Raw genomic sequence first — 22,546 nt, 5'->3', positions numbered from 1 at the left:
AAATGTATCGTGTATGAATGTTGTTTTTTACTGGAGTTATACGTGCGTTTTCTATATTTTATGAATCATTAAAAAAACATTATTTACAAGCTTATAGTACTATGAAAAAAGATCGATCATCACAATAACAAAACGTAAATAAGGCTGTTAATATTACTATACATTTAGCATTTTTCATATGTATTATATTTTTAACGCTGTACAAAAAACAGCACTGTTGTATTCTTGTATTTCTTATTTAACCAATTTTTTTAGGGGTAAAAATTTTAAAATAAACAGTTTATTAAGCATCTTTATGAATTAAAAAATGAAAGACAATAATATATTACTTTGTGCGTACAATTTCTCGGAATTGTTTTACATATAATTGTGAAACATAATTTATTGATTAAAATATTTAACAACGCCACGAAAAATTGTGCAAATATATCGTGTACTACCGCTGTAAAATATAGTACCTAATATAGAAGATTATATTAAGTTCTAATTGTTTTTGTACAACTTGTTTATAACACTAGTGTTATAAGAAAATATTAATTGGTTAATGTAGCGCTAATGGCCTAGTAAGCAAAGCTGAATATCGATCTACAATAATAAAATAATATTATGTATTATATTATATTATTCATAGTGACCTATAATAATAATATTATACGTCTATAATTTATTATAGTATCAGTTGAAGGCACTATAAAAAATAATTTCAAACTTAGTATATAATATTTTATACATAATAGTTTCGATATTACGAAATCCGATTGAAAATTTGGTACCTGCTATTTCTTTTTAATAAGTTAACCTAATTGTGATTATAAACCGTACATAGATTTCGTATCAATAATATTTATAATTAAAATAATAATTTATACCATACTAATGATATGGTTTTGATAAGTAATAATTCTAGAATGGTACCTCATTATACTGATAGCAATATCAATCAGTCAAACGTTATCTATGAATATTTATACAAACAAAATCCATTTAAATATTCTCTTATTTGTCAAAAAAAAAAGCATTTTTTAATTTGTAAAATGCAATTTTTTGCGAAAGTCTGCATTTTGTATGGCTTCTAAAAGCATATCACCACCCAGCTCCATAAAAAATACGCCTTTAACATACACACCATTTCAAGTGCAACATATCCGATGGTTGAAGTACCCACTACAAACTCTACAAACGGAGTATGTCAGCTTTTATCGGAAATTTCACAAATGTATCTTATGTTTAACAATATTACTTTTTGTAAAAGAACACTTCATAAATACCCAACAATCGATCTTGGGTAGCTTTATTCAAAGGTACTTGTGAATATATTTTGAAATAATGTGACCCTTAACGAAGTAACTTAGACATTATTCTATAGTAATATGATTTAGAATTAAAACATTTAAAATTATCGTATTGGTCATGACACAATATAAACTGTATCATAATAAAGTAATTAAGTACTTTATACAATTATGCCGTATGGCTATGACCGTATATTTTTCAAACTTTTGTAAAATATTCGAAATTCTAATGTATATTATAACTACAATTATTTAATTGCTTTACACATCATAAAAATATATGTAAATTATTTAACGAGGAATATTATTATAATCATTTTGAAAACCGTTTATTCATAAGCTTGACTTTATACCATTTTTTTTTTTGAGTAGGTACCATTAAATGAGCAAATCACAGAAAATTAGGTACTTTAATAATTTCCAGCAACTATTTTTTTATTATTATTATTATTATTATTGAACGATGTATGCGACTTGGGAGAATCTTGGAAGTATTTAAGCACATTTTGTCTTTTTAAAATGTTATATTTTATTTGAGATTCCTATACATTATAATATTATACGTTTTATAGGATATTTTTATCGTGCATTTCTACCACATAAAGTTATTTGCGTAAATATTTTTTTTTGATCCACCTTTTTTGTAGAATTTTTAATTCGTGTTTAATATATAAGTAAATAATTTGTTAATATTTTGATGAAAATATTTTTTTAAACTAATGATTGCTATTATTTCTACCTCATTTTAGCAGGTAAAAATTGTATTTTTTTTAATACTGAGATTTGTTTTTTCTAGTTACGAATTATAAGATGCAAATTAATTAATAATATGATAAACGATGTTCGATAAAAAATATTAAATCAATTACCATCGTGTTTGAAAGGTAATATTTTTTATTTTTCTCATCGATTATAATATAGAACATCAAAATGACTAATATTCTTTAACAATTTATCTATGCATAATGAATACATATGACCTGATTAGAATAGCTATCAGTTTTTAATATCGATAAGATTAGTACTAATACGATAGACTTAATGTACGATAACATCTTATACGTGTAGTTAATCATTATAATTTTTAAATTATTGGCTGTATAGAGACTTGAGACCCTAGCAGAAAAGCATAATACATCTACTAGAAAAACGAAAATATATAAGTAAAATTTAAAAATAACAAAATTAAATCCTCATAGAATAAACAAAATTAATATAATTATAACTCACTATAGATTCATGCATTCATTTTATGCATTAGTCGTAAGATAGTGTTAGGTAAATATCTTAAAATGTATGTAGGTACCCAACAGAAATACTGCATAATTAAACTAGGTAGTTCACACGGGCACTATTATTTATTATTTGTTTTATATTTCTGTTTGTTTAATTTATTGATTTTAGCTTAACTCGTTAACTCTGTTTTATTTAAATATATTGAATACTGATAATAATATGTTTTTTAACTAAAAATACATTTACGATAAATTAACTGATTTTAATTAAAAATTAGTTATAAATCGCTGAGGGAATGCGTTTATTTTATGAGGTTATAAATATATTTTAATTCTCAGTTTTATCATTAGGACTATGTTTTATATTTTTAAGTTATATTTTAAAATTTTGTATATCCTATTCAAATCTGAAAAATGTAATAAAATTATAATATTATAAAATATATCAAAGACAATTTGATATAATCTAAAAAAAAATGTCGATGCGATGATTTGTTATTAGATTTGAACTGAAAAAGACGCACTTATGTATAAGTATAGGTTTTGAGTGTATCTCTTCATTGAGTTGAACATTGTAATGGATGTGTTAAATTTGAACTCAATGATAAATCATTGCATAGGTACGAAGAAACGATTTCGAGGGAAAAATACACGTCTAAACTCTATGGGTATCATTTTTTAGGATATTTTATAATTTATTAATATTATCTACTATTAATAATATGGTAGGTACCTAAGTAGAACTAACTTTTTCAAACAAATCTTATAACTATTTTAATAATATTATATTATTTAATTTTGTTATTAACTTTTTAAGTGAATACTGACGAACCGTTAAATGGTATAAAGCAGAGTATGGTACCGAATAGAAAATAATACCAGTTTTGGAATCCAAAAAACCTTAGAATATTGAAAATAGGAAACGAATTTAAATATTTTCAAATACCCGATCGGAAAGGAAACCTGATTCCATATTTTTCAATGAACAATATCGATTTTCATAATAATTAATTTTATTATACCTCCACGATCTTTGTTATAGATATAAAGAGTGCTTTGATACACTAATATTATTTCCGTTTAGTCGTTTATTTATCCTGAAATCTCAAAATTTAAATTTCAAAACAAAATATAATGCATGCTATTATTGTAGTATGCATACAAAATCAAACAGAATACCTTACTGACTACTGATACTAAAGAAAAAATATAAAACACAAAATATTTGGAACTGTTATATACCAGTATTAACCTGAACCCAAACTATAACGCTTAATTTTAATTAAAAAAAAAAAAAAAACCAGAAGCGAAACCAGGATTATTTAATGAAATAATTTATTACCGGAAAAGAAAAAAGCAAGAGGATTTCGCTGGTGTGAATATGTTTGTGGTATAAATAGCATAATTCAAATTAGTATAAATGTTTAAACAATTAAATTGTATTTAGAAAGTAATAATATACGTAATACAAAAAAATTCCTGTTATTTTAATTTTTTTAAATTAAAATAAAATTAAAAAAATCGTTGTTGAATGGAGATAATAATTATTGCTAATTTTCGACGAGGGTTGCTTGGTATCGAGATGGGTAGAGGAGAGTATTTCTTCTTATTATTATTGGAAATTACGACATTAATTAAAGGTCCTCTCTTGCCATAAGGAATTGGTGGGTGAGTAATGTGTGTCCTATTCTCAGCTAGTTGATTATTGTTCCATGACTTCAATAGAGGTCCTTGTAAACGAGTCAAGGGATAATTGATCTTTTAATTTAATTTAGTTTTGTTCATAGTTTTATGCATTTTTTCTGCCAAGACTCGAGAGTATGATTTTTGATAACTTTTTTGGTATCTAGGTACGGGCAGCTATATAGGGATAATTGTGGTGGAGGTGAATGGGTCGAAATTTTGTCGATTATCATTTCCGACGATATTTATTGAGATGCTTTCAAACATTCGATCTTATTTGTATCATATCAACACATTCTTAATAATTTATATTGAAAGAGATTTAAAATAAACTGTGAAATTTTCTATTTAACTTTTAGATTCTGAGTGAAGCGAGGGATCTAGTGGCTTTATAATGGTGTTTATTTTTATTTTTTTTTTTTTATATCCTGTATACAAAATTTATACCAGAAGGAATACTTTGATTTCAACATACAGTATCTTATATTTTAGAAAATTAGATCAAGATGGTACTTTAAACAGGTCATTTTTTGATTTTCTCAATAGTTATTTAATGTCACGGGAAAAACCACCGACAAATTACAAAAAACCGCTAAAAATAGGATTTTAATTTCTAATGCTTTGTTTATCACCATAGAAACGAATAAAATAAAAATAATGATTTTAGTTATTTTTTGTTGTAATTTATAATATTAATTCAACTTACTGACTATACCTAATACAATTTAATAACAATATAAAATATCCAGACTGACAAATCGTCTCCACTCAGAATTGTTTTTCGTATGTAATGATATCATATAATTGAATTCAAATTTAATATAATCTATTACACAGTGAATGTAACCACAGCAGAGTGACATCCACTCACCCGCTTTTTTTATCTGAATTTTTGAAATCAGAGAATTTCCATTTTTTCTAGAACAATCTATAGATTAGGGATGATAACAAATCAATTGTTTAGTTGAATAGAAATTAATAACTAAAAATTATAATACGTATTATAGAACAAAAGTGTATAGTGTGTTATATTTATGTTTTATACTCATTTAAAAAAAAAAAGTTGTAGGTATGCCGTTATAATAGTTATACGTAGTTTGTATTACTATAACAACTTTTAAAGTCTTTATGGTAAGTATATGAAATATGTATATAAATAATACAATAATTCATAATATTGTCGATATGTAGTTTTAGTATTAAACTAACATGCTTATATTCTTTTTGTAATCAGCGCTATTTTAAATTTGATTCATTAAAACGTAAATAATTATATTGATTGCATTACATAATAGGAGTGTGTAAGTACTTACAACAATTGATTTAGTCAATTTTTAAATAATATTTAGACTACCTACTTGTTATTTACTTGTACCACTACATCATTAATTGTATGTACAAACTGAATAATTATGTTTAATATTTGTGATTTTAGAATAAAAAATCCTTTATTATATGTTAAATAATAGTATGCAAATTAATTGTGAAAATCTGGTTGCTTCTGGATTTGTTGTTTGAAAATCTAGATAGATAAGAAGTGTACTTGTATGTAAACAAAAAATATTTTCTACAATTATTAAAATTAAATAACTATCAGTACCTGTGTCTCTTTTGGAAAAGTCTGTTCATATGAGAGAAAATGTTATTAAAACAAGAGTTTTAAAACAACTTATTATAGATTACAAAATATTACTGAACAAACCTACATCATATTAATTAAACGTGATAAAACGAACTTTTATTAAATTTCTTAAATGATTTTACATGGTATACAAATATTTATCATACTTTATTAAAATTATTTTTTATTGAAGATTCAGAGAATAAAGACTACAGCTAAGCGGAAAAAATATAGAATAATTACAAGGGCTCAACGCTCAAACAATGAAATGGGTATATACCTGAAAAAAATATTAATTAGTTACGATTAAGTTAAACTAATTAAGTATTGTTTGCTATAATACACAGCATTCTAGTGTATTTATATGTCAGCAAATTACAAAGAGTGTGCTCTTTATTTCAACGGAAATTTCAAGTATAAAATATTCAATGTCCATAATATAATTTGAAGTAAATTATTGGACGTTGAATTAATATAATATGTCGAATGTCACAAATTACAGAAATCTATTATTTAAAACGGCTCACTCATTACAATTTAGTATAATAATATTATGATGGTAATATTGCGTTTTATTTGAATTTGATTCTGTTTTAGAATATAAGAAGTAGGTTGGAAACATATACAGTATAGTTACAGTTCATTATTTAGACAATATGATGCAAACCATTGTTATTAAGTGACAAAATAAACGTTCACTGTTTTCAGGGCACTAAAGAATCTGGTTTTAGCTAAGTATATTGTTGCAGTTCAAAATTGTTTAATATTAGAGATGTGTATATTATATTTTAAGTGCTATACTGTTTTAGATTCCAAGCGCAGCGATGAATGTATTGATTTTACAATGATGGGTTTTTTTTTTGTGTGTGTCACCACCTTTAAGAGCTGTAAAAATACTTCAATCTTCCTCTTCAATAATTTTTTGGTAAAAAATTGAATCTATAGTGTTGGTGATAGTACAAAATTCCTTATACTCTTTTGCAATAATTTGGAAAAAATTAATAGATTGTTACAGTGAAACGGGCATTTAATTATTTTGTAGCAAACAATTAATAACATTTTAAATGTTTACATTTAACGCTTAAAAATTTAATTCTTCTTACATAATTATTACTGAAACCAAAAAAATCATCAAAATATACTATGCCATTTTTTTTTAATGTACATTTGAAGTTACCATGTTGAAGCAAATTATCATATTTTACACAAAGAATAATTGATTTCAGTTATTTTTTTATAGTTAGAAAATATTGGCAAAGACTTATCAATATTGTGTGTAAATGATTATATTTTATTATACGCAATGATATTTTGAAAATATTTGGATTAATTTAAGGTTATTGCCTATATATTATACTATATTATATAAATATAAATACAAATTATTATTATAGCAATATAAATGTATAATAATATATAGGTACTTAGTAATAAATAATTATATAGGCTGACACTCGACACCCACTGTACATCAGCGAAGTTACCTACTTGTTCACTTTTTTCTTTTTCTTTTAATCAGTGATTTTAGGTCATATTGCTGTCAAAACTTTATCAATATAGATGCTTATAAAAATGTATTATGATGTTTGGTTCTAAAACATACAGTAAACAACTTGTCTGTACAGTCCTGCGAATAGCTTATCAAATTCAGCTACATTTCAAACATGCGAAGAATTTAAGAATTTATAATGATTACATTTTTAACAATAACCTATAATTTACAAACCCGATATTAATATACTCTAAATTTTATTGGAATATTATATACACTTATAAAAACCTTCCAGTGTTTATAAACAATTATACGGCTGTAAGTTGTATATACTTATAAAAGCTGTAATTTTTAATAAATATGTTTTAAACCCGGAGATTTTGCACATTGATCACATTCCTTTGAGTCTGGTTGGTTCACGTGCTTTGTACAGTAATATTCTAGGTGATAACATAATGGTTTATCGTTGTTATTATTAATTACTGTTGTCTTTATATTGCACAAATATATAAGTATATATTATATACATAAATAAAAGTATAATTACCCATATAATATTATTATATTTGTGCGTTTGTGTAAACAATATTATACATGTACATAAATAATATACATATAGGAACATATATAAATTATATACACCCATATATTTATATATATTTTATACTATATAGTATGTACATGCGTCGATACCTGCATTCATTTCTGGTATCCTTTAAATGTATGCAAATATAATCCAATGTTATTATTAAAAAATTAAAACATAATAAAACTTGAATATATAATATCTCAACTATAACACACAACCCGCTCAGATAAAAATCATAGGACGAACATAAAAAGAATAAATTATCCCATAGAAATTAAAATTATTTTTATTTTAAAAGTCCAAACTTATAAAGACCAAAATTTTATGTTAATTTTTGAGAATAATAGCTAGTTTCTTTTTACAGAAGGCAATAAGTAGCTGTATGTTATTATAGTAACTTTGGTTTTCTTAAAAAATACGTAATAGGTATTTTGTAATTTAACCATAAAATAAAACTATTTAGACTAGGAATTTGTCTTATCGTCAAAAACTTCAAGTGCCAAGAATGTTTATAGAATTGTAAACATATAGATATTATTATATACCTATACAAATCTGTAATTATACTTGATGTTGACTTTTCAATTAGGTATACTAAAACATTTTAATTTTATTAACCTTTGAAAACATTACCCTTTCAAACCCTTTATTTCTTTATATTTATATATATATATACCTATATATATAAGTATTATCAGTAGATTAACTATGTTCTTCTTAATAACAGATTAATAATTATTACTGAACATATTATTCAACAAATGGTTGCAAATTAAATATTTTATGAAAAAGAAAAGTAAATTAGTAATTTCATTATATCTTATTTTATGTAATATAATTTAAAATAAATAATTGTAAAGCTACATAGACATAATTAATGAATAAATATAGAACATATTATGTGATGACAACGAGTTAAGTTAGAAACTGTGCTGAAGATAGTAAATAATTTTAATCAATCAGTAAAAAAAAAACCTATTTATTTTTGACTCCTATCAACATTTTTGTTTCTTTTTTTTTCGTTCGTAATCATAGGAACTTAAAAGTACATTTTTTTAAAAATATGAATACCTACCAATGATCATATTGAAAAACTATTACACATTATAATATATTCGTTTTAAAATATTCTTACTACACATTTTATTATATAATAACGAAGTGGTTTGTAATAATTATGACAATAATAATAACAAACAACATTGTTGTGAAATAAAAAAAAACGTACATGGTAATACGAATATAACATTCTATTTAAAATAAATGTTCTATAAAAACTGTAAGTCATATACTCATATTATAATTTATTTTGCCATAATAATTGTAATGGGTGGTTAAGTTTTTTTTTAAACCAGAAAAATAAATTTGGAATAAATAGGGTAAATGCATTAAAAAAAAATCACATTATGCATTTTCCAAATAACCTGAAGCATCAAATTAAATTGTAAATTAGTAAACATCGTATTAAATTTTAATTCGAAGAAACGAGCTAGTTGATAACCTGGGTCGAAACCTTGATATTATAAATTAAAATTAAATAAGCTTTGAAATAAAAATTTGATCAAAAATATTTATAGTACGATAAATGAATAAATTACAAGTTATTCCTAATAAATAATAAAATTCAATTTTTTTAAATTAGATGCGACTGTTCATTTAAAAAATGTTGGGGATTTTATTATCTTTGACTGTAAAATGTACGAGTACGAGTTGTTTTTGAAAATGTTTACATTCTTTCTTCATGATATTTTATTTTATAGCAACTACATATAGGTACATTAAATTTTAAAATATTAATTTTTGAAAAACATTACACTAGGTACCGTATTTTTATGTTTCGTGGTTTTTCGTTGTTTCGGTTAATTTTCTAAGTATTATAATGTTTGATTCGATAGCTATATTAATAAAGACATTTAGTAATTATTTAACTTTGAAATTATATTTAATTTAAAGTGCCAAAGTTCCATATTATATTTAATACATTATTATATACAATAAGTATGACACACTTGTTTTTTTTTTACTAAAAAATGTTTCACATATTGATGAATGATATTTAAAAATTAGATAATATTCACGATTTATGAATTTTTAAACATTTATATTATAATTTAAAGTTAATTTTATGATTATCAACACGTTCGATTATTTTGTTTATACTAGGTTAACCTAACCTAACCGAATATTTAATACAGTGCACATGATTAAAATGAAAATACATTTTACTTACAACTTAATTAAAAAATAAAATCAGATAGTAATATTATGATTAATGTAAATACCTATAAAGATAATATTTTTATTTTATAACTCGAATAAGTGTCTTCTAATAATGTCTTCTATGTAAAGTATTTTCTGCGTGCGTAAAACAATTGTTTTAAAACACAATTGTAAAATTATAATTTATTTTAATAAATATTTCAGCACTAGGCATTTATTTATAAAATATTCGATTCAGACCGTATTTTCAAAAGACTACGCTCAGGGATTGTTTTTTATGGACCAAAAATAGTGATAGGTACCTCACAGTGGACGATTATAAAATTTCTTTCGTACGTTCCAATAACACTGTTCCATTTATGGTTCTATTATACTGGTTTGCAGCTTTATCAATACCTACTGCCCTATATATATATACAACATACGTATATACTATATAATATATATATATATTAACACACACAAACGTTAATATAATATTATTGCATTACATTTTTTATTCAAGATGATGTTTATTCATAAACCAAATGAGTCAACGATATATATAAAAAAAAAAAATAGCAAAGAAATAAACAATTGTTTATAGAAAGACTAAACGTTAAATAACTATTGAACATTTATAATATTATCAATGAAAGTAGACAATCATTAAGAAGTATTTTTTATGATGATAGGTACCAGTGATTAGATAATGATTAGCGGTCAATAATTTTGATCCAAATAAATTGATAAAATGTACATATTTATTGAAAACAACGATAAATACCTATCAGAAATAGGTATAGGTACAACAAATTTGGTTTTTTCGTGTAAAGTAATAATATATACCTCTAGCTTAAACTACGCATAATTTTTTATTAGAAAAAAATCAATATTATGTTTAAAAAAAATTGTTTATAAACTAATAAATATTAGTGTAGGTATTTTTAAACATCGCTGTACTGACGAAATACGTAGACGTATATTATACAAACGTATGTATATCTATTTTATTATGATATTAATGCATAATAACATTGTTATAATTATTATTATAAGACCGTACTAACCAATTCGTGCAGATCTCTGATCACAAATCCATTACGATTTTCTCCGTTTCCAGTGTAACAACAGCAAATCCAAATCGAATACAACATGGGCAATTACTTTCAAGGTATATTAACTTTATTTGTCGATCAATTTATGTTTATTTAAAAAAAAAAAAGAAAAGAAAAGAAAAGAAAAAAATTAAACACCCTCGAGATAGTCCAATTTATTCGGACGAAACAAACGAACTGGAAAAACATGGGACCGTGGCTCACCGTGCGATCGGACGACACTGCATAATATTTTTATTTACACGGACGCTAACGTACACATGGGCCGGCGATAAAACTGCTTTTTACCATTCCCTACTGTTTATTAGTTATAATAACGACCGAATGACAATATATATCGTGTCGGGCAGAAGAGAGAAAAAAAACCTATTGCAGGGTAATTACGCTGTTAATTGTCGATAAGTAGGTACCCGAGAAATATTAGGCGACCCGATAATTATTATTATTGAATAATTATTATTCGTAATATATTATAATAATATAAGTATGCCTACACGATATAACCGTACACGTATTGTGCCTTAAAACATAGTAAGCCTCAATCGATTTGATTATTTTGTTGGATCGTTGGCATACTGCATATTTTCATCCCATAAAAATATGAAAAGATAGCACTAACAACGTTTTAGAAAAATTCGTATGAATCGCAACATTATAATTAGATCATTTATAAAACGAAAAAGAATTAGGTATGATATGATTATGGATAACACTATCGTAAATAACCTAATCTAATTATTTTTACAGAATGATTCGCTATATACGAAGTTGATTAGGTATCAAAATAATCTATAGAGAAAATTGTTTATTAAATAAATACCTTATTGAAAACCGTAATAATATCACATTATAAATGTAGTATGATAGCATTTTATACTGTTTAGTTTGAGTATCATTTTATCACTGGTTTAGAATTTGTCCTATATTATATTTCCAAACTTTTTAAATGCATTTATATATACTTCTCACAGCAATATTTATTCCATCACTTCAAATGCATAGTCAACTTGAAGTAGGTAACTTGATATTTTTATTAAACGAAACCGGGTCCATATATTTCCATTCAATTTTAATTAAGATACTTTGATAAATATATCGGTTAAGTACCTACATTTAAATATAACTTACATATTATAAGTACCTGTGTACGTGATTTTGTTTGAATTATTTAATAATAAACTGCCTAAAAACATTTTGGTGTAAATCGTAATAATATAATTCCTCAATTATCCCTGTCTTTTATAAAAAATTAAGTCTTAACAAAGATAAGTATTTTAGCTTTCATTGCTCTATTTTAAAGAATAAAATATTATTTTAGAAATAATATAATTTGTTTTCATGTGGTAAAAATATTAAATAATTCTTCATAAAATCATTAAAATCATTGCGTATATTTAATTTAACACATTTTTTTTTTAGTTTAAAAATATATTATATCATTTAGTACGAATAAATGGCTCCGAGTTTCATTTACAAATTATTTCATTATTTATGAATAATGATTATTGAACTGATATTACATAATAATACTCTATAAAACCTTTTTGTAAGCGATAAGAATTCGGGTTCAGTTTTTAAATCATACTCGTTTTTGTATTGCCTGAAATTGAAAAGTTTCCATTTTACCCTGGTGAATCATTTCACTTATTTTTTTTTAAACATTTTATTTCATTAAAAGATTTGTTTTTATTCTATTTGAAAAATAAAAATGAATAAATTAAAATAACGTTTACAACAATAAATAAAACAAATATTAATTAAAACTTACAAGGTTTATCTGGTGTATTTTGTGTGGTACACTGATTCACACCATGCGTCTAGTTTAAAATTAAATTGGCAATTCTTATCGCGGAATAATACTTTTTTTTAAGTTGTTAAATTTTATATTATTGAATTTTATTTTAATTATCGTAATATACATATAGTAGGTATGGTAAAAGAGACTATACAAATATTAATTGACGAAAGTACTTCAATTATTTATTCGATTATGCCTATCCAATATTGTTATACACTATAATATAATATTGTATGTACAATATAATGTATAATCATGTATATAATCGTGCAATATTGGATTGCCCGAAAAATTAAAGTAAGTATGTATGTAAATGTATTTTACTTGTTTTTAGTTTTGTTAAATAACTTATTATCAACTAAATCGTGGAAATCGTGAGTGTTAGTGAAAACAATTCTGTGCTGCTTAAGAAATAAAAATATTGGGCGCACTTATTCAATATAGTTTTCCAAAAAAATATTCTTCTGTAAGATTACACCTAATCTCAATTGTTAGTGTGTTAAGCTCATAGTACTTTTACCAGATGATCTATGATTTTAGTGTTTACACTCATTAATTTGAAAATATTAATTTCATATGAAATGATATCATTGGAAAACAAAATATTTTAAATTAAAAATATATTTTTACAAATGTTTATTTTTTTAATTTTTATATAAAAACATATTTTGTATCATATTCCGAAGCTGGATATTGTTCAGAGTATTTCTATGCATAATTAATGTAATTTCAAGCGAGTTGGATTTGAGTGACCCAGGGGTACCTACTTCAAAAAATGTTCGTCCACTACTCACTCTCATATTAATTTTAAATACTATTTTTTACTAATTAATAAGACGCCGCAACCGCATGGCGAGATGTCTCGGTCTTATAAACGTTCAACATTGCAAATTTTACGTTTAGTTAAATCCATTTAACTCTGTTATTTTTAAAATTTTTAAGATAGAACTGAATTTTAAAATATAATTATATGATTATTATCTAAGGTACGTCAGGTATTAGAGGATTTTATTGATAATTTAATTCAAAAACAAGTTATGAACATTTTAAAAACTATAGATTTTTTTATTATATTTTAAAATGATAACTTACTTCAAAATTAAAATATTGACAAAAACTTCGAGATTCCTTAGAATCTATTCCATATTCTTATTTTTAATTTTATCCTAACCTTACCATCATCATACGAAAAATAATTCTTAGTGGAAACTTATATTACCAAGTATGTTTTATTATATATTTATAATGCTATTGTAGTTATTTATTTTACTGTTAGGTATGGTTGGTTGAATTATTTTTCGTCAAAAATATGAAAAGTGTTCAAAGTTTTTAAATCAATGCATTTAACACTTCGTTCAGAGTCTACAGTTCTAAAAAATAATCTAAAAATGTGTTTTTAACATTATACTGTACAATGTGAGCATATAGAATATTTTTCCTAGTATAAATGTATGATTTTATTATTAATAAATTAACTTCAAAAATTATTTTAACTCCATACATTTATATCTACTATTTTACCAACTGTATGCATATGGAGAAAAATATCAACTAAATAATATATTATTTCAGAAGTGTTTTCATCACTTGGAAACTAAAACATAACTTCATTGCTTAAATTTTAATAAACCAAACCAATGTCTCTATGTATAGCCGTGGGTAAAGGATGTCAGCATGTTGCTTTTATAAATTAAATTAGCAAGTTTGCTACACCCAAATGCAGTTGCAGAAGCATAAGACTTTTGAAAAGTTAAATTTCAAGTAAAATACAATATTCTATTAAACATAAACGTAAACACGTAGGCAATTAAATAGAGTATTTTATTCGTTACGACATTATACAATGTAAGTATTTGAAATTCTATTTTTATTATTATTATTTTTTTTCATATTAAATTATAATAAAATCTATGTCATTTTCAAGTAACCTTATGTAGTATTTCATTTAATACCTACATACTTTTCTTTATTTTGGTATTGAATTAACTTGATATAAATAATGAAGAGAAATGTTGAGAATACAAATTTGGATTGTGAAACATCCGGAAGTTTTGGTCGTGTCAGAAGTCTTCCGGGAATCAAAAACAAGGAAATGTATCAAAGTTTTGAAGGGCTATTAAGTATTCTGGATGAGTATCATATAAGCTTTATAAGCTAGAAAAATAATATAATTATTTAACATTATCAAAAATCTAGAAATAATTACTATTTGTGTTTTGTAATAATTGAACTTATTGATCTTTAGTTTTCTCAAGTTGAGCTAATATAATTTAAATTGTATTTAGGTACCTACTAGAAACAATATACAATTTCACTCTTATTATTTTTATAATGATTTGGAAAATGTCATATTTAAACTAATATTTGTGAATTCCATCATTTAAATGATAACAATGATATTCTTAAATTTTCCCACCTCATAATTTATTTACATGATAGGCACATTTAATACATGAAAAATTATAGGTATTATAATGACAAATTTATTCAGTATAATTGGCTAGGTATAACAAAACTATTACAACAGCTTAATTGCGTTCTCAAATAAAACAACGAACAAATTATATTTATTTATATTAGTTTCTTTTCGTACATAATATTGTGTAATTAAAACAAAAAATACGTTAACAATTAATAGTAGGTTAGTCTTCTAATCTTTGTTAGAGATCATAGGTCTTGCAGTTGATAGTACCTATTGATATAGGTATCTTACAAGTTAATCACTGAATAATTAGGTAGACGGTACCTATTTTAGTAGGTAGATAAACACGGCTGCCCTGTCTTACCGTCTGATCGATCGATGGTACATCCTACCAGAATAAATTCCAAAATCTAGTGCCTGCACGTGTAGATAAATAGATAGAAAGCAAAACTCTTGAGAAAGAATCTCAAAACAAAAACAGGAAAAAAAATTGGGTATTCATTTTAGAAAAAACTTTACTGTTGGTGTACGCACGTCTTAACCTTGTCGGTATAAAATTGGTCGCTTCGACAACCGTAAATACCGGTGATGACAACATACAACAACAAAAACAACAATACCTACTGATAAATCTTTTCGCTACTGACCTTGATGAGCTTCGCCGTGTTCTTGGGCTTCCGGTATTCGGGTGGCACGTACATGTGCACCTTGTGCAGGATACCGAACGGGTCGCGCACCGGCAGGACGTCCTTCTGGCGGCGGCGGCCGAAGCAAAAGTACTGGCACGAGCGCATGAAGAAGCTGCGGATCTTGCCGACGGACGGTTCGTCGGTGACCGTCGGGCTGGTGACCGTGGCCACGCTGAACATGTTGAACTGCGGCTGGAGCACCGGCGATGGCGTCAACACGGCCGGCACGTCCAGCGGCCACTGGTGTTCCCTGTCCTCGGATATCGGCTGCAGGGTGGAGCACGGCCCGCCGCCGTCCAACAGCGAGTCCGGGCTGTTCGCGGTCAGGCTGTCCGGTGTCTGGTTCCGGTGCTCTGATATTTTCTCGATGCGGAACTGCAAACTGGCCAGCCCGATCGCCTCGTCGCTGCTGCACTGCAATGTGCCCGCGATCACGGCGCTCTGCAACTGTTCCGACAACAACAATGTGTTCTACAATAGTTATACAAATAGCGCCTAAGAAGCTCTTAACGTCTACGATACGGTGGCCAGCTCGGTGGACATATTTTTCTATTGGCCGGCCGGTATCATTGTTGACGGACGTCATTATAGCCGTCCGAATATATTTATCAATGTTAAATACATTAATAATATTATTGTCAGTTGTTTTTACGCGACGATAATATTAATAATATTATGTAACTATTAAAATGGACCTATGTGTTATTATTTACATTGTCCTGTCGCACAACTACAATATAATACCGGTATTCATGTTTTGTATTATAAGTTAAGATATAGGTACCTACCTAGTTTGTATACTCATATAACATAATAATATCATATTATAATATAAATATAGTAACTGGTCAGTATAATATTTCTTTAGTATTTTAAAAATTGGCTAGTGTATTATATTATATTATACTCGTCTATGCTTTTTTAAATTTAAGAAAAACGAGAGAATTTTTTTAACGATTAATGGCTGATACTACACTATATATAGTTAGCCAATCTCTTATACATTAATGCATTATAGCATTAAGTATATCAGCTGCATTGGTTCCTGTACTATAATAAAGAGGCTGCAGGTACATAGTAATATATAGGTAGGCAAAAACTTTTCATCGACACATGGAGGCGAATATAAATATTACGCTAGTTGTTCACATGTAATGTTCGTAGGGTTAAGAGTAGAGACTAGTCTACAGCCCCCTAAAAAAGTTATCCATTACTACTTGAGACAATATTGTTTTCATGAATTTGTCATAAAATGCAAATAATAATATTGTATCCATCGTAGTAATATTTTCTAATTGAAAAATCACCTAACGTTTTTGCAGCTCTTAAATTATGGAAATACTACCTACTAGATTACCTAATGACTGGATTCCAACAGGTAAACTTTTTGAATCTCCTGATAAAATTTTTATGTTATCAGTAGGTAGTTATTTAATTATTGATAGCACTGCATTTTTAAAATTTGCTTATGCATACTCATTTTTAAATAACATTATAGACTCAATACTATTAGACTACCTACTGTATAGTCATAGCAATAAAAAATAATAAACTGGGGTGGATTATCCTCATCGTCCGCCACCCACGGCACTGCTCTGAAGTCTATTTCCGAGTATAATATAATGTAATATAATTTAATACACGGTAGTACTAGTTTTACCACTATAATCATACTATTGGAGTTGGGAAAAAATGTTCAGTGTGGGTATTAGTTTAAGGCAACCCAAGTTACAGAGAAACGTACATTTAGTTCACAATCGGTGATTATAGAAAATTTCAATATAAAACACTCGAATTTTTCAGGTCATCGATCATAACTGTATAATATTATACTTGGAACGACTGTAAGCCAACCAACAATCCGTTTGTCAAACCAACTGTCCGATTCTGATTTGTGAACAAAGAAAGAGCTCATAATAATGTATTTTCATTTTATATTAAATTTTTACGTTGTATTAATATATTTTTTTTAAATTTAAAAAAATTATTTTTTATTAAAGGCATTAAAACAATCTAATATTTCTAATCAGAAACTAATTTGAATACATCCAATGAATGTATCAGGTAACCAGTTTTTAGACTTATCGAAACTAATAACGATTTTATAGCTTGAAATAAGTGTAGAATTTAAATTGGTTAATACATTTTTATTTTTCGACAACTCTCCGTGCGCATACAACGATAACATTATCATCGGTGAATGCCACTAAATGTCAGAAATATGTTGATACACATAGGTACTTACGAATTATAAGGAAGTACATAATATAATCTTGTAGTAGGTATATTATTATTATTGTATTGTGGTTAAGACCAAATATATCTATCATACGCGGTATTGTGTTAAGCTGGTATAGACAGTGTCCATCTAAGCACGAAATATGTTTATTTTGTGTTTTAATACAAATTATTACCTCTATAATATACAAGCCATGAATCTCGGATATTAATAGGAATTAAAAATTGGTGAGAAATAGCCGCTTCCATTTCCGGACGGTTTTAAATCTTTTTGTGTAAAAATTATATTATATGTGCGGCCATGTAAATATTATATCGCAATTGTATTGAAGATTAAATTAAAAAAATAAACTCTGACAGGATACAGAAATATTTTTGTTCGGGGCGTTTAAGTGAAGGACTGTTGTAAAAGGGCTGTTTTATTATCCTCTTAAGTTCGGAATCCGTGTTTGGAAAAACAAAACTCAACAGATTTAGGTTAATTATCTGCATTATGTCTTACACATTATAGTGCCCCATTGTTTTCAAATCTGTCTGATAGTTATATTATGTTATTATAATAGTTATTACTTATATTATGATTCTTGTAATATTTTTTTCCCTGTGGGTATAATATAATTATTTTAAAAACTGTTAAATTATAAATTCTTAATTGTATGTACCTAATTGAATTTATAGTGAATGATTAAGTACTTATCGAAAATAATACGTATGCATAAACTTTATTTCTAACATAAATTATTAAAAATAAATTCAAAATAACTAAATGACGTGAATTTACTTAAAATAATTCAAGATATATACCACTACCTAAGCTTATTAATGTGTCTTCATCCTAAAATAACAGTATCTACATTATAATTATCAAGTAAAACTTAAATAGAAATCTATACACATATTATTATATCAATAATCCACAACAGCTATATATGGTAATGTCTGTCTGTTTATAGTCAAGTGGGAACATGTATTCAATATTAATACTCATTATTGTGAGATTAATGTTTCAATCACAACTTATATAACGAATCAAAGAAAAATTCTTCCTTGAGGCTTAAATTCTACATAATATGTTTGATATGGCAGAATTCAATGATGTCTTTAGAAACTAAACGAATGTATTAGTTTAGTGTATTAATAATAAAATATAGGTTATAGGTAATGTTTTAAAAATACTTGATTGAAATAATAAACACAAAGTAATGAAATAATGCAACCACATAAATATTATTATCATTCATGGTATTGAAAAAGTTGAAAATAATTTTAAAATTATATTTCTTATTATATATTTTGTAATTATTTAAAGTGGGTTTGGTAAAAATTTAATTTGTCAAGATTTAATAATATTAAACAAATAATTATATTCGAAGCTAAAAATATTAATCGTGGAAAAAACTTGGTAAATAATTTTAATACAATTTCGCATTTGATAATTAATAATTATATAAATAAAGAAAAATTTTAAATTTTTATAACGAGAAAATTATAATAACTGACAGTTAAAAATATTTGAAAAAAATAGTGTTTAATCTTTTACGGTTTGTAATCAATATATCGTGAAATCGGATCAAACTAAATTTAGATAAATATTTTGTTGAATGCAGGGCTTAAAACCGGTAACCGGTTTGTAACGAAAACCGGTAAAAAACCGTAAATTTGAGAACCGAAAACCGATAACCGCATTTAGTTTTGGAATGCTGGAAGCGGTTATTGGTTATCGGTAATCAAAATATCTAAATGTTAACATTAAAGCGGTTACCTTATATTGTCAATCCCGGTTTTATAACCTAAACCTATTCCCGACCAAAAAAATTAACCGTTTTTTCGTGGAACTTAATACTTGAATTATGTCATGAATCATGATTACATTATAGTTGAATTAAATTTTACAGCTATTTTTAAATTTATTAAATGAAATTATATTCTGAGTAGACAGAGTGGGTAGATGTGTGATATGAATAATTGTTTCCATAAATATTAAAATGGTTAATTGATGTATTCTAAAAATATATATATATATGTCTAAGATATGAATTGCAATTTCATAATATTTATTAGTGCATATCAAATCTTCATAAACTAAAAATAATTGTATGTTATAGTATAAGAGTAAAAATTCAGGAAACTTGATTTGCTCTTTTAAAGATTTCAAGTGTATCTCGTCATTGTAGACGAAAAACAATTCTGAGTACAAATAAGGATATTGGTAGTATATATGTTGTATTACATTTATATTATTATTTATTTTTAATATTTTGGGAAGGTAGGATGAACAAATGTTTTTCAAAAACATGGGATATTACTTTTCTAAGTCAATAACAACTATAATATTATTATATTATAGTACGGAGATTGGCTTATGATATGAAAAGCATAAAACTGGTCTAAATATTTTGAAATTTTCATCGTTTATAGAAAATTAGAAAATGTTAAACAATTATATTGGTAATGGCGAAAAGTTACAGTACTCTAAAAATAATATTTTTGTATTACAAAAAAAAAATTTAAATCGTTATTATTATAAAAAATCAATCACGTTAAAATTAAACTAAACCATCAAATACCAATAAAAAAGTGGAAAGTATGTAACCATAATGCTGTACAGTTAAAGATATCGAGTGTATACTGTATACCTCATGCATTTAGTAAGTCACAGTAATATATTTGTTAAACTTAAATTCAATGATAAATCATTGCCCACGAAAAACAATTTTGAGCCAAGATTATAAAACTGAAGACTAATTATATTCCATAATATATTTATATTGCAGCCAGGAACTGGAACCTTGATGATTTTACAGTTCCGGTTCTTGTTTGGTTCTCATAAATTTCGGTTTCTTTTCTGTTCTTAAAACATAAAAAATTTGTTACCTTTTTTGGTTTTATACTTATGTAAAAAATGTGTAAAGTAAAAGTAACGGTTCCAGTTTTTAAATTAATTTAAATAAGGATTCGGTGAGGTTTTGGTTCTCAATATTCAAAGAGTTCCTGTTTCAAAACCGATTCTTTTCGGCAAGGTTTCAATCCCTGATTGCAGTAATAGACATTTATTTTCTATTAGTTTTATTAATATTTGCCAAAAACATTCCATTTATTTAATTTAATTATTATAATAGTATAATAATATATTTATTTAATTTATTATTGTTATTAACTTTTAAGTTACTACAGGCTTACCACAGAACAGTGCGAATAGGTTCCCTAGTTCGTGGTATAAATAGGCAATAGCTTAAAGTCAATCTAAATATTTTAAAAATGCTATTGTGTATATAAAATACATATAATACATAGAAGTTTGAAGTCACGACCTTATCATACAGCTTTGGGTATTAAAATTTAAAATTGTATTCATTTTTAGCAACAAAATAATTAATAATCGGGTTTTTGTGATTTTGACAAATTTCGTCAAAATTTAAACTGAACAGTTTTATAAAAAAAAAAATGTCTATTTTTGATATTTTAAAATATAAAATATAAGAACAACTTTTGAGGGATCAATCTTATACGTTTGTCTAAGGTTTTTGAAAAAGTAACAAAAAAAAAAAATAATAATCAACAATTTTCTTTTTTTTAGGTAGGGAGGGTGACTATACAAGTATAAATATTAAAACATCAATAAATATGTAAAATTTGTCAAAAACTTTCTTTAATTTATGGATTAGTATAATGACCCTTTCGATTATTTCTTTCTGAATAACAACAATCAAACAAAATCGATTAGTCAAAAATTTGTGTGGCATAAATATTTCCGTATCCCTGTTTTAGTTAGTTTTCCCAATTATTATGAAAAGTACAAGGAACTTCTAACTTTGAATCCCTAAAGTACTAACTAAAAACTAAAACTAGCTACCATCAATAATAAATAGGCATTGAAGCAAATACTCTGCGGCAAAAAGTGTTTTTTTGAACCCCCCCCCCCCCCCCCCATTATTGCATTATCATTTGAAATTAATAATTAAAATATCAAATTATTTTTTTAATAACGTTTTACAGTTTTGAATAAATGTAATAAATTATTGTTTTACCTTTGAGTATTCCTTATTTGTATCCATAACTGCATCTCCATCTTTAAATTCAATTTCAATAGACTAAAACATAAACGATGAAATACTGTATTAGTAGAAAATAACTATTATTTCCGATTTCCATCGTTATATTAGTTATCTA

At 25.7% G+C, this 22,546-nt stretch overlaps 1 protein-coding gene across 1 annotated transcript in view; it reads right to left on the bottom strand.

Annotated features, from left to right (window-relative positions):
* The window catches only part of LOC100168206, a 318,228-nt gene that overhangs the window by 33,699 nt on the left and 261,983 nt on the right, over nucleotides 1-22,546 (bottom strand). The window contains exons 26-27 of the mRNA XM_008186112.3: nucleotides 22,405-22,467; nucleotides 16,097-16,585 (exon numbers count right to left, since the gene is read on the bottom strand). Coding sequence (XP_008184334.2) covers nucleotides 16,097-16,585; nucleotides 22,405-22,467 — 552 coding nt within the window. The remainder of the gene's footprint in view (nucleotides 1-16,096; nucleotides 16,586-22,404; nucleotides 22,468-22,546) is intronic.

This window comes from Acyrthosiphon pisum, chromosome X, assembly GCF_005508785.2.
Source record: "Acyrthosiphon pisum isolate AL4f chromosome X, pea_aphid_22Mar2018_4r6ur, whole genome shotgun sequence".
Taxonomy (NCBI): Eukaryota; Metazoa; Arthropoda; class Insecta; order Hemiptera; family Aphididae; genus Acyrthosiphon; species Acyrthosiphon pisum.
The sequence above is the reverse complement of the archived record's forward strand: the minus strand, read 5'-3'. Positions and strand labels throughout refer to the sequence as shown.